The sequence below is a fragment of the Scardinius erythrophthalmus genome (genome assembly GCF_964197995.2).
Source record: "Scardinius erythrophthalmus genome assembly, chromosome: 12".
In the NCBI taxonomy this organism is placed as follows: Eukaryota; Metazoa; Chordata; class Actinopteri; order Cypriniformes; family Leuciscidae; genus Scardinius; species Scardinius erythrophthalmus.
This window is the reverse complement of record NC_138232.1, coordinates 35050072-35065922: the sequence shown is the minus strand read 5'-3', so window position 1 is coordinate 35065922 and position 15851 is coordinate 35050072. Positions and strand designations below refer to the sequence as shown.

The 15851-nt window shown below is 38.3% G+C and overlaps 1 protein-coding gene across 1 annotated transcript in view; it reads right to left on the bottom strand.

Annotated features, from left to right (window-relative positions):
* myo10l1 (myosin X, like 1) overlaps positions 1 to 14180 on the bottom strand; it is a gene marked incomplete at both ends in the record, with an annotated part of 58069 nt that extends 43889 nt beyond the window's left edge. The window contains one exon of the mRNA XM_081380522.1: positions 14160 to 14180. Within this exon, the coding sequence (XP_081236648.1) occupies positions 14160 to 14180 (21 nt within the window). The remainder of the gene's footprint in view (positions 1 to 14159) is intronic.
* Positions 14181 to 15851: the final 1671 nt, after the last annotated feature.

Sequence of the window (15851 nt, the reverse complement as noted above, 5' to 3'; positions counted from 1 at the left end):
TGCTTCTAATGAGTTTAAAGTAGTATATTATTATAATCAACAATAATACAGTATCGATTAGAGATTAATTCAATGTAATGCAACGTAGAAAGATTTGTTGGTTTGTGAAAGTGTCAAATTGTTCCTTTTCAGTGGGTGACAGATTTTTCATGCTACAAATCGCAACTCTTCTGTCATTTTCCCACCAACCTGTTTTCCTCCCTCTTTTGATTGACAGGACATAACTGACTCTGCGGTTGTTAATAAACAACTGCTCAATGTCTTATACCGATGACTAGCTAATACATTCGGTACCTTCCACTTCCTTCCTTTCTACTTTCCTCCCCTCATATCTCCTTTATCTCACTCTCGTCTCCTAACCTCATGGATGTTCACACATAGAAGTGTGAAAATGCCATTACACTGCACTTCCTGTGCAGCTATCAAATATACATGACAGAAGGAGAGAGAGAGTCAGAGAGAAGAAGAGTGAGAGAAATTAATGATAGATGAAGCTGTTAGGCTTAAAGTTGTGCCTGAGAGATTCCAACCATATTGAAGAAAACAGAGAGATGATGAGGAGGCTTTGCTACACATTACTACGCCTCTCCCCTCCTCCTTTAATTTATGGCCTACATACTAACTCCCATTAAAGACACACTGGTTTTATGGGGCATTTTATTCTCAGCATGAACAAGGTCATTGATGTTAACAGGAGGAAACTAGAACACAAGAGACTAGATGAGATACAAGTCCAAAATGGATCTTGAGATTTTCTGAAGGAAACATGCGGTGCTAAGGTTAAGTTATTATAATGTCCTGAGGGATGTTAAGCATGTTTATATTTGGTTGCTAGGTGGTTGCCTACTGGCCCAAGTCTCTATGCATATGAAAAAAGTGAAAATCATGGTTTCGAGTTTGAACCTGTTTTGTTAAGTTTGCCTAAAAGTAAATAACACTCCCCAAAGAGAAAATTAATTTAAGACACAATTTTGGGTAACACTTTATTTTACAGTGTCCTTCTTACATATGTTACATGTACTTACCGTACTAATAAGAGTAAATTATGCATAATTACATGCAATTAACCCAAACCCAAAACCTAATCCTACCCTAACCCTATAGTAAGTACATGTTGTTAATTATTATTACTCGGTACTTCAATATATAATTACACTGTAACAATGACACTTTAAAAAAAAGTGTAACCCAATTTTGTTTACATATTTTCGCTTGACACCAGAGTGTTGATGTGCAGAACACATACTAACTGGTTTACTGACTGCAGAAATTATTGTGGGTTTTATTCATTTTTCTGGTGTTTCTTTTTTATAAGTAACAGAAAATATGCTGCGTATAAAAAGACATCACAATAAAGTTGTCTTTTATAGTAAGTAAACAAAATTAAACAGTGACAAAGAAAATTTTATGTTTTTGATCTTAAGTGAAAATTCTGCTTTCATATTAGGCCTATAGCTAATTTAGCTTTTTAGTTTGTGGTGAAATTAAGTTGCAAAAAGCCAAAATAAAATTATACTGACCTAAATTAAGTAACATTTTTGGCTTATGTCTAAAGAAAACATATTGAATAAGTATATGGTCTTCATAATAAATGATCTTTTTACTTTGTATAGATGGTTTTGTCTTGGAAAAATACATGTTTTTGATTAAATTTTAAATAAAAATTTATATAAATATAATTTGAGAAACACAAATAAACTTGGCTGTAAAAACAGTTTGGTCCAAAAAAGTTGGTCCAAACTATAATTTCTTTTAGTGTGGAAAATATTATTATTTTCAATAATAAAAAAATATTTAAGACATCAATATATTTATACAATATGTGAAACATATAGTGCTGGATTATCTACTTTGGTTTGTGATGGGCAGGCACAGACTGTTTTTAGTCTCTAACTCCACACTCTTTTCTCTTAATTCTCTCAAATCCTTTCTCACACTGTCCTTCACACAGTCTCTCTCACTCTTACCCCTATGCCCCATTTTGATTTAAAAGCAAGAACACTGAAGACTAAGAAATGAGACACCCTTCTGAGACCCCCTCCCTGCCAAGCCAGTATGTCTTCTTTTTTTTAAAGACCTGCTGACAGATTTATACATCTAGAAAAGGAGCGAGACAGAGATCTAAACGGTCAAGCGGTTCACCATGGCAGTAGAGGAGTTAATTGTCCATCAATGGCAGATATATGTTCTCTGCTGGACAGAGTGGGAATGTGTGTTCATGGACCACAGGTACTAGGGGTGTGACGAGACACTTATCTCACGAGACGAGACGAGACACGAGATTGGGTTCACGAGAACGAGACAAGACGAGATTTTTGCACAATATTACAGAAATCATTACAGGTCTAAAACAAGAATTTTTAAAGAGTAATGTCGGAGGAGCTTGAGTTTGTTGCTCAGCCCTATTTGTTTGAACCGCGAGAGGCATCTACTCTCACCTAAGCTTACGCTACGGCTATACATCATACGGCGGAACTTGACTCTCTCGTAAATGCGTGATTCAGGATGGCCGTTACCGGAAGCAAGTGATTACAGTTTATAAAGTTACGATTATATATTTTTCAAACAAAAACGTATCGCGTTGCTTTTAGAAAGCCTTGATTAAGCCCCTGGAGCCGTATGGATTACTTTTATGATGGATGGATGCATTTTGGGTTTCAAAATCTCTGTTACTATTCTTTCCCATTATAAAGCTTGGAACAGCCAGGATATTTTTTAATATATCTCTGATTGTGTTCGACTGAAAGAAGAAAGTCATGTACACTTAGGATGACTTGAGAGTGAGTAAATTATGGGATCATTTTAATTTTTGGGTGAACTTACCCTTTAATTTCTCATCAATTGTCATTATGTAGCCTATACTTATGCATTGAACCTAAATTGATTAGAAACATCCAAAAATTGCAGTATTACAGTAAAGAGATTATGATGTGAACCACAATTGAGTTTTAATTTAATTAATTATTAAAAAAAAGGAACACATCTAGATGCATTACAGTCATGAGAATCTAGGGAATAATGTGCTTATAATTCATGAAAAAATGTGACGTGGACAAATTGTGAGATTCATCCTTAAAAGCATAGCAGTGTCTCATAATAAGTGGTCTAAAAAAGTGTTGGGTTAACATGGTACACCCGTGAAGTCATCCATTTTGGTTCTAATCTCAGCAGGGTGAAATCACAGGGGAAACAATGCTAAATCAGGAAAGCCAAAGCTGCAATTGTAATGGCAAAGGGAGTTAATTACATCGCAGGCCTAGCTGTTTGCGTTCTGATAATTATAGGCCTATATAGCCAGCATGAAAGAAAACACACAAGCTGGGAATCTACCAAAAGGCGACACGCAGGCTTGTGCAATTTTTTACAGAACACATCATTTCCCATAAAATTTCCCTAGGAAGATTCAGACAGACGACCCTGGCCTCTATAAGCATTATAAAGGTACTATAATCACTATAATAACCCACTGTGTTACTATAATCCCACCAAGCTGCCACCTCTCCATCTGAGGGTTTAGCACAAGCACACGGCTGCCATAGCAACAGAGGGGCAGGGTCCTGGCAGCAGGTGTTGGGTGTGAACTAGGGCAACAGTGGAGTGGACAGGGCAGTAGGTTATATATTAAAATTGAAATATTGCATTGGGAATTTGGACTGATTTAAGGCACAGATGGATAATGACTAACACGGGACTGATTATTGAATGCCTGTGCAGAGGATCAAGAAAAAAAATATTCTAGTTCAGGTTGCAGGGAAAAGTCACATGCAGCATGGGTATATTTTTAGCCTGCATGTTTGTGTCTGTACTGTCGACGTAAACCACCTAACCTCATTTCTGACTGGTACTTCTCCCTCTCCCATACACACTTATTCTTCTGCATGTGCAAAGGCCTTCCTCTCACCTTACTCAGCTCATCTTCCTGAACATACAGAAATTTCTGTTCATATACTGTACAGTACTGTTTAAAGGTTTGGGGTTGTTTTATAAATGTTTTTTTATGTTTCTGAAAGAAGTCTCTTATGTTCACAAAGGCTGCACGCACAATTTCTAGTAAAAAAATAACTTTAAATAACTTTATTCCATTTGAATATATTTTAAAATGTAATTTTTTTCTTGTGATGGCAAAGCTGATTTTTGATTTTTCATTACTCCAGTCTTCAGTGTCACATGATCATTCAGAAATCATTGCAATATGCTGATATGGTGCTCAAGTAACATTTCATATTATTATCAATGTTGGGAAGAATCCATGATAAATTGGTACAAACATAAAATGCTTGGAATAGAAAGTTCAAAAGAATATCACTTATCTGAAACAGAAATCGAGTTATTTTACAAGTGTTATAAATATAATAAATGTTTTTATTGTCGATGTCTTTGAAAAAAACAAAACCCAAACTTTTGAACAGTAGTGTATATCTATACACAATCACATTACACAGTATTACAAAACTAACTTTAAATAGTTACAATATTAGCCACATGATATTATTATGTGGAAAACCTCTTATAACAGCAACTCTGTCAGTATAATTAGCACCTGCCAACTAGCCTCAACCTCAAACGGCATGGTCACATCAGGTCAGACTGTCTCTTTCTGTTTCAGTTCTTGAGCAGACTGACCTGTATTGTGGACCAGCAGCTGGTTGCAACAAACCACTTTATAGATGCATACCTTTTAGATGTTTTCTCAATTTAAAATAATTGCTTAGCCACCAAAAATGTAAAATTCTGTCATCATTTACTCCATAGATATTTAAACCATCATCATCTTCTTCCGCTTATTTGGGGCCGGGTCGTGAGGGGCAGCAGTCTAAGCAGTGACACCCAGACTTCCCTCTCCCTAGACACTTCCTCCAGCTCTTCCAGGGGAATACCGAGGCGTTCCCAGGACAGCCGGGAGACATAATCCCCCCAGCGTGTCCTAGGTCTTTTTTCCAGGGTCTCCTCCCGGTGGGACGCGCCCGGAACATCTCCCCGGAAGGCGTCCAGGAGGCATCCGGAACAGATGCCCAAGCCACCTCAGCTGCTCTACTCTGAGCTCCTCCCGAGAGACCGAGCTCCTCACCCTATCTCTATTTCGGCCGCCTATATCCGGGATCTTGCCCTTGATCCACAGCTCATGACCATAGATGAGACTAGGAACGAAGATGGACAGGTAAATCAAGAGCTTCGCCTTGCAGCTCAGCTCCTTCTTCACCACGACAAACCGGTACATCGATTGCATTACTGCAGAAGCTGCACAAATACGTCTGTCAATCTCCCGTTCCATCCTTCCCTCACTCATGAACAAGACCCCAAGATACTTAAAACTCCTCCACTTGAGGCAGGAACTCTCCACCAACCTGAAGCGAGCAAGCCACCCTTTTCCGACTGAGAACCATGGCCTCGGACTTGGAGGTGCTGATTCTCATCACAGCCGCTTCACACTCAGTTGCAAACCATCCCATTGCACGCCGAAGGTCCTTGTCTGATGAGGCCAACACGACAACATCATCCTCAAAAAGCAGAGATGAAATCGTGTGGTCCCCAAACCGCCCAACATGCACCGGGAACAAGTCTGACTTACTGCCGGCAATGCGAACCAAGCTCCTGCTCCGGTCGTACAGGGAACGGACAGCCCTTAACAGAGGGCCCCGGACCCCATACTCCCAGAGCACCCTCCACAGGACGCCGCGAAGGACACAGTCGAATGCCTTCTCCAAATCCACACAGCACAAGTGAATTAGTTGGGCAAACTCCCATGAACCCTCCAGCACCCTGTAGAGGGTATAGAGCTGGTCCAGTGTTCCACGACCAGGATGAAAACCACACTGTTCCTCCTGAATCCGGGGTTCGACTATAAGGCGAATTCTCCTCTCCAGTACCCTGGAACAGACTTTCCGGGGGAGGCTGAGAAGTGTGATCCCCCTGTAGTTGGAACATACCCTCCGGCCCCCTTTCTTGAAAAGAGGGAATAACACCCCGGTCTGCCAGTCCAGAGGTATTGTCCCCAACCACCACGCGATGCTGCAGAGGCGTGTCATCCAAGACAGCCCCACAACATCCAGATACTTGAGGTACTCAGGGCGGATCTCATCCACCCTCGGTGCCTTGCTACCGAGGAGCTTCTTAACTACCTCTATGACTTCAGCTTGGGTGATGGACGAGTCCCCCTCTGAGCCCTCTGCCTCTGCTTCCTCAATGGAAGATGTATTGGTTGGATCAACCGTCCTTCAACCGTCCGACGATATCCCCAGTTGAGGTCAACAGCTGCCCACCTCCACTGTACACAGTGTTGATAGGGAGACTGCTTCCCCCTCCTGAGGCGCCGGACGGTTTGCCAGAATCTCTTCGAGGCCAACCAATAGTCATTCTCCATGGCCTCACCGAACTCCTCCCAGGCCAGATTTTTTGCCTCCACAACCACCTGGGCTGCAGTCCGAGTACCGGCAGGCCAGGCCAGATTTTTTGCCTCCACAACCACCCGGGCTGCAGTCCGAGTACCGGCAGGCCAAGCGGATATTTAAACCTAGATTCCAAATTCAGCTGCTCCACACATCGACGCGTCCACCATTTTGGAATGGTCAACATTTATTTAGATATTCATTAGATATTTCATTAGATATTCACAGATTTGTATAACTACTGTTGCAGACTCACAATCAACTTGCTCTCCAATGTTCTGGGTTCACGGCCTATATAAACAGCAGCTAATGAGGAATCTATGTGTATAAATATCTATGATTTACCACGCATCACCCTCATGTCGTTCCAAGCCTGTATGACTTTCTACCTTCGGTGGAACATACGTTTTTTTTGAAGAATGTTGATAACAGTTTCGGTTCCCAATAGCATCCACTGTATGGACATAAAATACAATGGTAGTCAATAAAAACCAAAATTATTTGGTTACCAGCATTTTATCTTCTTTTGTGTTACGCATACATGTTTGGAATAACATGGCGGTGAGTAAATGATGACAGAATTTTGATTTTTGGATGTACTATCTATTCTCCTCGCCCAGTTCTTTATATAAAGTTGGATATATAAGTGTGTCCAACTTCATCCACATTCACACAGTACACTCAAAGCGATACTATAGCAAATCTCAACTGCTTGATTGCTTGTATCATGATTCATCATGACTGTCTGTAAAGCTGTTTTGAAACAATGTGTATTTTTACTTATCTTGCAGTCAGACATTTCTAATCTAAGAAAATAAGTGTGTCCCTTATTTTCCACGGCTAAAGGGCCTCTGGTTCTAAAATGTGCCCGGGTTAAAACCCTGTAATGATCAGAGGCTGAGATTAAATGGTGGGATTGAGGCACCCTCGTTTCTCTCTGCATGGGGTTTAGATCATATTCTGACAACCTCAAAGACAATAACTTGAGTAAAAGAAAAGTCTATCACTCCAGACGAGTGAGACTTTATAGGAGACCATTCTAATTATACACAAGGGACCAGAACAATGACTAGACCATATAATGATGCCATGAATGTACAGAGATAGAGAGAGGAAAAGGAGGAATGGAGACACAGGAAAGGGGAACACATGCATCAGCTGTGGTAGAAAGAGATTTGCACTTTTCCCTGGAGCGGTCTGTCAGATCTGCTCTTCACAGGCAGGCGGAGGCGGCTGATCTGGGTCAGGAGAGAGAACTTTGCTCAGTGCTTCTCTCTGCTGGTCTCTCTAACTGAGAACACAAGTGTGCACACATGCAGTAGACCTCAGTTTTTCATGTCTCTGTGTCCATCCTGATTTTGAGGCCCTTCATAGTCACTGCATATCCTGTAATATGGTTATGTGGGTGAACTGGAACTAAATATGTATACAATATATTAAGGGAGGGATAATGTAGTCAGACAATCACTATCGCAAAATAAATCCTGACAGGGTGTATCAGGAGACATTATCCTGCTTATTATGGCTACCTACACTGAAAAAATGTATATTTTGTTTTGGACCAAATTATTATTATTTTTATTTATTACATTTTTGGATTGGTTCAAACCTTAAATTGTGATTTTATATTAATAGAAATATATTTATTTTCCCAAAGACAAAGCTTTGCATTTAAACAAAGTAAAAAGATTATTTATTAAAAAGACTATACCATACTTCATATATTTTCTTTACACAAGCCAAAATGTTACTTAATGTATGTCAATGTAATTTTTTTCCAACTTAATTTTACCAAACAAAAGCTAAATTAGTTATAATATGAAAATAGAATTTTCACTCAAAATAAAACTAAAAACATTTAGTTAGTAATTGTTTAATTTGAATTAGTTTACTTAGTATAAATAAACACAGGAATATTCATGAAACAAAGTCTTTTTATAATGTGCATTCTGTTATGTAAAAAAAAGAAAAAAAGAGAATAATTTTACATTTAATGTTTTCTATGGGGAGTATTATTTGCTTTTAGCCAAACTGAACCAATCAGGATTAAACCAGGAATCACGATTTTCAGTTGGACCAATATGAAGATGCATTTTAAATAAATTATACAGTTGTTTTAATTTTTATGATTTGAGTTGAAATTATTTGTGATATACGAGAGACTTGAAACAAGCACAGCCATGTAGAAAAAAGTCAATTGCACAATTTATCAAATGTTGCATAAACATATCTGACCACCAAATGTCTTTTGTAAAAACAAACAAGAAATATTTTCCTTGGATGTCTGAGAACAATTAATAGTTTTAAAATCCCCGGTAAGATACAGTGTCCTCCACTAATATTTGCACTCTTTGTAAATATGAACAGGCTGCTGTGAAAATAAATCTTCGTTGTTTACTCTTTTGATCTTTCATTCATAAAAAAAAATCACAAAATTCTAACCTTTCATTGAAGTAAAACAATTGAAAGTGGGAGGAAACTCACATTGTGAGTAAAAAGAATATCTCTGAAGTATTTTCCAATTCATATTTAAAAAAAAAAAACTCAGCACATCGGGGTGACTGTAGGAGCATGAAATTGTCCAGCCATGACTTCCTGTTCCACAGGAGTTTAAATATGAGGAAACACAAAAGGCCAAATTCCCTTAATCATTCATGACAATGAGTAAAACCAAGGGGGTGAACTGAAGAGAAGCACCACCAACATGGATCTGGGAATCTGAAGGATTTGGAGAGATTCTGTATGGAGGAATGGTCTCTGATCTCTTGCCAGGTGTTCTCCAAACTCATCAGGCATTAAAAAGAAGAATCAGAGATGTTACAGTATATTGGGAAAATGACGTTGCAATAATTGGGTGCCAATAAATGTGGCCAAGGTGAACAAGAGAAAAACATTTATTTCATAATGTTTCAATATTTTACTTCAATGAAAGGTTAGAATTTTGTGAATTTTTTTAATGAAAGATCAAAAGTATAAACAATGCAGATTTATTTTCATAGCCACCTTTGCTCATATTTACCAAGGCTGCCAATAATATTAGTGGAGGGCTCTGTAAATAAAATACTTCTGGTTTTATTCAATTTAATTCCAAATGTAATGGTTCTGGTGAGATTCTGAAGTATGCATTAAATTGACATTTTTTACTATAATATATATTTTTACTAGAAAATAATAGGCAGCTCCTTACAAGAATCCATGAAAAATGCCTTTTCTAATCTGAAACTGAGAATCTGATACTTAAGGAAAGAAAACTTTCCAGGATGAGAGGTGACACACACACACACACACACACACACACACACACACACACACACACACACACACACACACACACACACACACACACACACACACACACACACACACACACAATGTAGCTCTGATGCACAATCATACCACATTTAAGGCTTTTCAACAGCAACCAAACAAGTACAAGGGGAAAAAATAAAAAGAAGACAGAAGATGATGAATTGAAATGGAAATTGATGGTATTTTTTCCAAAGCCTAACAGTATGTGATAACAAGCCAGTGCTTATAGAGCCCCCTACTTCAAACAACCTGAAATTAGTGCATTGCAGCAATGGATGAATCAAAAGAGAAGAGAGACAGCAGTGAAATAATGTTGCGTTAAGAGAGAATGATATGAGAGAGGGAAAGAGAGAGAGATTCACACTGGAACGAATCAAGGCCCTCGCTCTCAAATGAAGCTGCTATGGAAATATAGGTCACACATCTCCAGTGGCTGATTCCCTCAGAACCAGCGACACCGAGAGCGAGAGAGGACACCCAATTCATGTCATCATGAAACATGAATTCTGCTCTGACCTGGAAGAACACACACACACACACACATACAGTCTCTGTAATGCATGTAATAGAGGATGATACAGATTTATCATATGACACATCAAATGATCTTTATTTTCTGCTCTGTATCAAACATCTGCTGAAGCTCCTGCCACCTGTCAACAAATCACATTTGTTTCGCATAAAATTTCTCACGATTTATCTAACCAACAACTTCATATATGGAAACACCAATATTACAATTGTGCCTGCCTGATACTGAAAATAACCATAAAGATAACCAACAAATGGCCAATATTAAAATTCTATAAGTTGTCTAAAAAAAAAGATAAAGACGAAAAGGCTAAAGTTAATTTAGGCATGATAACATTATAACATACAAAATGAAAACTACAAAAAGACAATCCACCATCATGTGAGGATGATATCCTGAATATTTGTCGCCATTAAAGACTAAGGTGAACTTTCAACTGAAACCTCACAAGAATCCATAAGAAAACTGAATATTCATTTTGAGATCATGTAACTGGTATTAAAACAACTAGATTAGTAGGTGTTGGACGATGTTAATCTAAATGTAAAAATAGGTCAAATTAGTTGGACATGCAATAAATGTCCAAATAAAACCAATAAAGGATAAATAAAATTTGGTACCAATCCATCATGAGTTCCAATTTTATATATTAAATTTTCTACACTATAATTCTATAAAAATAGCCAAAAGCCATAAGAATGTAAATGACATGCCAACATCCATTCCATTCAGAAGTTCAGAGATAGTCAGTGTTTGCTCTATTAGCTTTGTTCTTATATTTCTCCATTTCCCCCCTCAATCCTTCAGCACTCTTTTCTCTGACTTCCTGTCCTTTTCTGCTTTACCCCCCAGCCCATGTTTATAAATAGGTCTCTGTGTCTGGTGAGAAACAGTTTGAGTTGGCACTCTCCACTAACCACTGCTGATGTTGCTTCAGATTGTGGACAAGCCAATGTGGCACAATTGTGTCTGCAAGTATTAGTTTCTGGCTAAGTAATTCTAAGAGACTCAACAATTTTATAAAGGAATTCAATTAAAGCCAGAATTTGACCTGAAAAAAGAAAAGACCAGGACAATTCCCACAGCTCAGGTGATTTTGTGTGCACATGGAAAAATGTTTATAAATCACTACCAAACCAAATTGAATGCAAACCCCAAGTTTTACACACATACACTCTCAATTGGACACTCTTTTCAGTACTGAGTGTTGTCAAAAAAATTATATTTCTCAAATAGAATGGGAATATCCATCCATGATTTTAGGATTTAGACCTACTATCACACAGTGTTTACATTTCATCAAGGCCAAGAATAAGTGAGGAACTCTGGTACTCTTATCAAAGGTCAAGGTTGGGTTTGCCAAATTGTTGTGACCACAGGATGCCAGATTGGGAGAAATTCAGTCGCAGTTGATTTGGCTGTTACACCCAACACCATTATGGAATGGTATTCTTTGGATAAAAAAGTCTTCCAATAAAATATGCTCTATTACATAAAAAAAAGAAAGAAAAGATGAACCTTAAAGAGACAGAGTTTGAGGATATTGTAGTTTGAACTGAGATTTTAAAAATCATGTGCATAAAAATAAAACCTCCTCTAAAGATGTAGGCCTTCACACATCTTCACATACAGGTCTCATCAATTATATAGTCAGTACTAAAACTTTAATCTCTGGTCTACATTAGAAAATTGCTATGAAAAGGAAGCAAGTCCACTATATATATATACACTAAAAACACTTTGTTTAAACCATTCATTATATATATATATATATATATATATATATATATATATATATATATATATATATATATATATATATATATATATATATATAAACTGTATACATATATATGCTCTGTATGATTCCAAAATTACATTCCAGGCACTAGGACCATGGGGTGACCCAGTAAAATAAAGCATGCCTCCTTTCTAATGTTGCTGTGGGGACTAGAGGTGTGGACTGTTGAGTCACCAAAATGATAACCTGAACTGTCACCACAGAGCAGACAGCAGAAAAAGGTAGAAAGAAAGAGGGAAAATAAAAAAAGAGAAAGAGAGCATGCATGTGCCTCTGTGTTGTGCTTTAAAGGGTCACTGAGCTTTCAGTAGCCTATCTTAAAAAACACCCCTGGGCTCCTGACACATTAGGATGTTGGGCTGAGATAAGGATATTAGTGGATGGGTCAGGCGTGTATTTTGGGGGGCTTAGATGCTCCACTGCATCTTACATGTATTACATCATTTAAAATATCAGTTTACGCACAACTCCCTTGGGAGGGAAGTTTAACCTCTGACCCCTACATTAACACTGGCTAAGGCTATTACTTTTTTTGTGACTTATGGACTAATGGATGCAAGCCATTTTTAGGGACCAGAAAATCAAAAGACAAGTTGCTGTTGACTTGGCCCAGTAAACAACAACCTTTCAACACTGAGACCAACCGCACAAAAACACACTAAAAACCACTCAAAACACAGTAGAAACCCCATTGGAAACACCTGCCAACCACCTGCAACACCCATCTGGCAGCCATTTTTGCATGGGTACCATCTATCTAGTTGTACTCATGCTAGCTGATGTATCACAAGCATTGCATTTATCTGAACCACTTGGAAAGACCAGCAATTAGAACCTATACAGAGACAAGTTTCACCATAAATGCCCCATAAATTAAATTAATAGCCTTTCCAGATAGTGATCTGTGAAGGATCTAAAGATCAATTTCTCCTGCTCTGTTCCATAGACAGGGAAGTTCCTATCGGCCATCATATAGCCTATTTTTTTGCAGTTTCTTATAGCATATCAAAAAACATGGATTCCAACTCCTCTCTCAGGTAAGTACAATATCCAGTGTTTGCATCATAAATTAATGTCATTTACTCACTAAGCCTTGTGTGCTGTCCACTCTGACACAGATTAAATGCTGACTGCTTAAAACCATTTGAAACATAGCATGTGCTCAAGAGGATAAATGGCTTAATGGGGATGCTGTAATTCAGTATTAGATCAAATGAAGGTGTTTGTATGATGTGCAAAGAGTGTATGCATTTAAAAGACAGAGAGAAGGAGCAATGACAAAATCATCCAATCAAGTAAGATTTGGGCATCCCAATCTAACTGTACTGTAAATGACAAAGATAAGCAAATGGTATAGAGAGATAAGCAGAAATGAAACAAATAGTTTAAAATGATATTGTGAGGCCTGTTCTGCAGAATTCAGATCAGGTAAACAAAACCACCATGCATTCACTCAGGGTGGCATGTTCATTAAAATTTATGAGCCCTTCTATATATGTTCCTGAACAATTCCTATCAGGCTCAAGGTGAAAGCTCTGAATATGGAATGTGGTAATAATCCCAATTATGTTCGGACAGCCTTCACAACACAGTCACGCGCTGACTTTGAGAGATTTCATGTCATTGATTTAAAACAAATAATGTAGATGCATGAAAATCAACAATTTGGAAAATGTGAGAGGTTTAGAAAACCTTGCATAGCACCCTTGAAGAAGCATCATATCAGATAGAGACCCTGCCTCTGCTTCAATGCGCGAGCCCCTTCCCCCCTCACGCGCGCCACAGCCCAGGCGAGCGCGAGACACCTATGCACGCGACATCACCATAGACTACTGTCAACGTGTGAAATAACGAACTGGTCGCTTTTAATGAAACACTTCAATGACAAACAGTAAAACGATTGTATGTATGTATATGTTATAGGCACTGACACTGTTATAGGAGGAGACGGCATTACATGCAACATCCTGAGGCACAGCCAAGGATAATTATCCACCGGTCTTTACATCATAAGACTACTGAGGACATTATTTCACAAATATAGCACATAATCTATTGTTTTTGCATTACACATAAAGCACAACAGATGAAATGACACATTCCCTTCATTAGCCAACAAAAATGAGCCCACCTCTGCAAAGAAGGTCTCCATCTTCCCTCAGAGGATGCAAGAGGATCCAGCTAATCAGTCACAAAACTGCAGAGGATTCGAGAAACGTTTGACAAGATGTATGTCTGTTCTGCAGTTGCTTTCCATTCACGAATGTTTACGAAGAGCAGGGAGCTGCAGTCCTGCGTGAGGTGGCAATTCGAACAACCGATGGCGCGAAAAAACGGCCGTTGGCAAATAACAGCCGGTGGGGAAAAGAAAACGCTCAGGTGTTTCGTTTCTTTAAGTGTCTTTTCTATTTACTCGAAACGCCGGTGTCCAAACACATGCCTCGCTGACTCCGGTGTCCGCACCAGAGCAAATGAGCCAGTGTCCGCTCGCGCATCTCCGGTTGGGCGGCGCACCGCGCGCAAAGACAACCCCCTAAAGTGTGCCCTTTTTACCGTGCATACCGGTAGTAAAATGAAGAAAATATGGCTCCGCAGAAATAAACATGACAGAAATTACTGCTATACTCTGAATCAGTAATACGGCATACAGTATAGTGCGTTATTGATGCACTATATGAAGTGAGATCGAAAGCGTTATATGTTAAAATACAGTAGCCTACAACAGGCTTCAGCGAGATTCCATCATCTGAATGATCAGAAATCCCATGTGTTGGATGTGGTACTGCTCGCGCCTCAGATGGGTTTCCATGGTAGCACTACTGACACATATTTCTGCATGCGCCATGCAGTGGGTGGGGTGGAGCAGATTCACTCATCAATTCACTTTTATAGAAGGTGTTGCGGTGTCTGCAGGGCAGGCTTACCCTAAAAACAAGTTCATATTTGCAACATCTTCAGATTAAATAAAGAGCCAGTTTGGTCACTCTCTGCATGAAAGTCAAATATAAAGCAGATGGTAGATGTATTAAATCATTAAACTCTTATATCCCACAGCTTGAGAGACATAAAATATAATCCAGATTCATTAGCTCAAGAAGAACAGTGTAATTTAAAATTTTCATTCAAAATGACAATTTTTAAAACTAGGCTATATGCATGTGCAATGTTTTTAAATGATTTGTTCTTTAAAGAAGTTCTTAATAGTTGTACATAAACATGCAAATACATAAAGACACAATCATTATTTTCATTTTTAAAAAAAGTTTTACTATGTAAAAGCATTGTTTGTTTGTTTACAAACATCGCTTGACTTTCTGAAGTCATTATGACATTTACTTGTGGTTATACCGTTTGACAATCTGAACTAACCATGTCATTAAAATAGCAAATTAAATGATATTTTAGGAGACTGACCTAAACACAGCGAAGCAATTTTTACAATGACAATTTTTATCTTAAAAAAAAATAGGTTTTAACATTTTAATCAAGAACTATATTCTAGTTTTTTTGTTTTAATGTTGAGGTCCAAAAACAACAAAAGAAAAAGTAAGACACTTGAGTACAAACCTGTAAATGCTCTCGGCCTTAGTGTAACTTGTGACTCTATAGAGTTGTAAATCTTTGTGATGTTTTCAATTTAAGGAGACAAAGAGCAGGTTTTCCTGAGGTCTTACAAGCCATTTGATAGACACTTTTCATTCAGAACCTAATAGCACACTAACTGAAGGAACAGCTCCCCTGGAGCATTGTGGGACTGCATGTCATTCTCAGAGTTAAAATACTGTATTTATCGAGCAGAATTATGATGAGAACTGGGTTACCT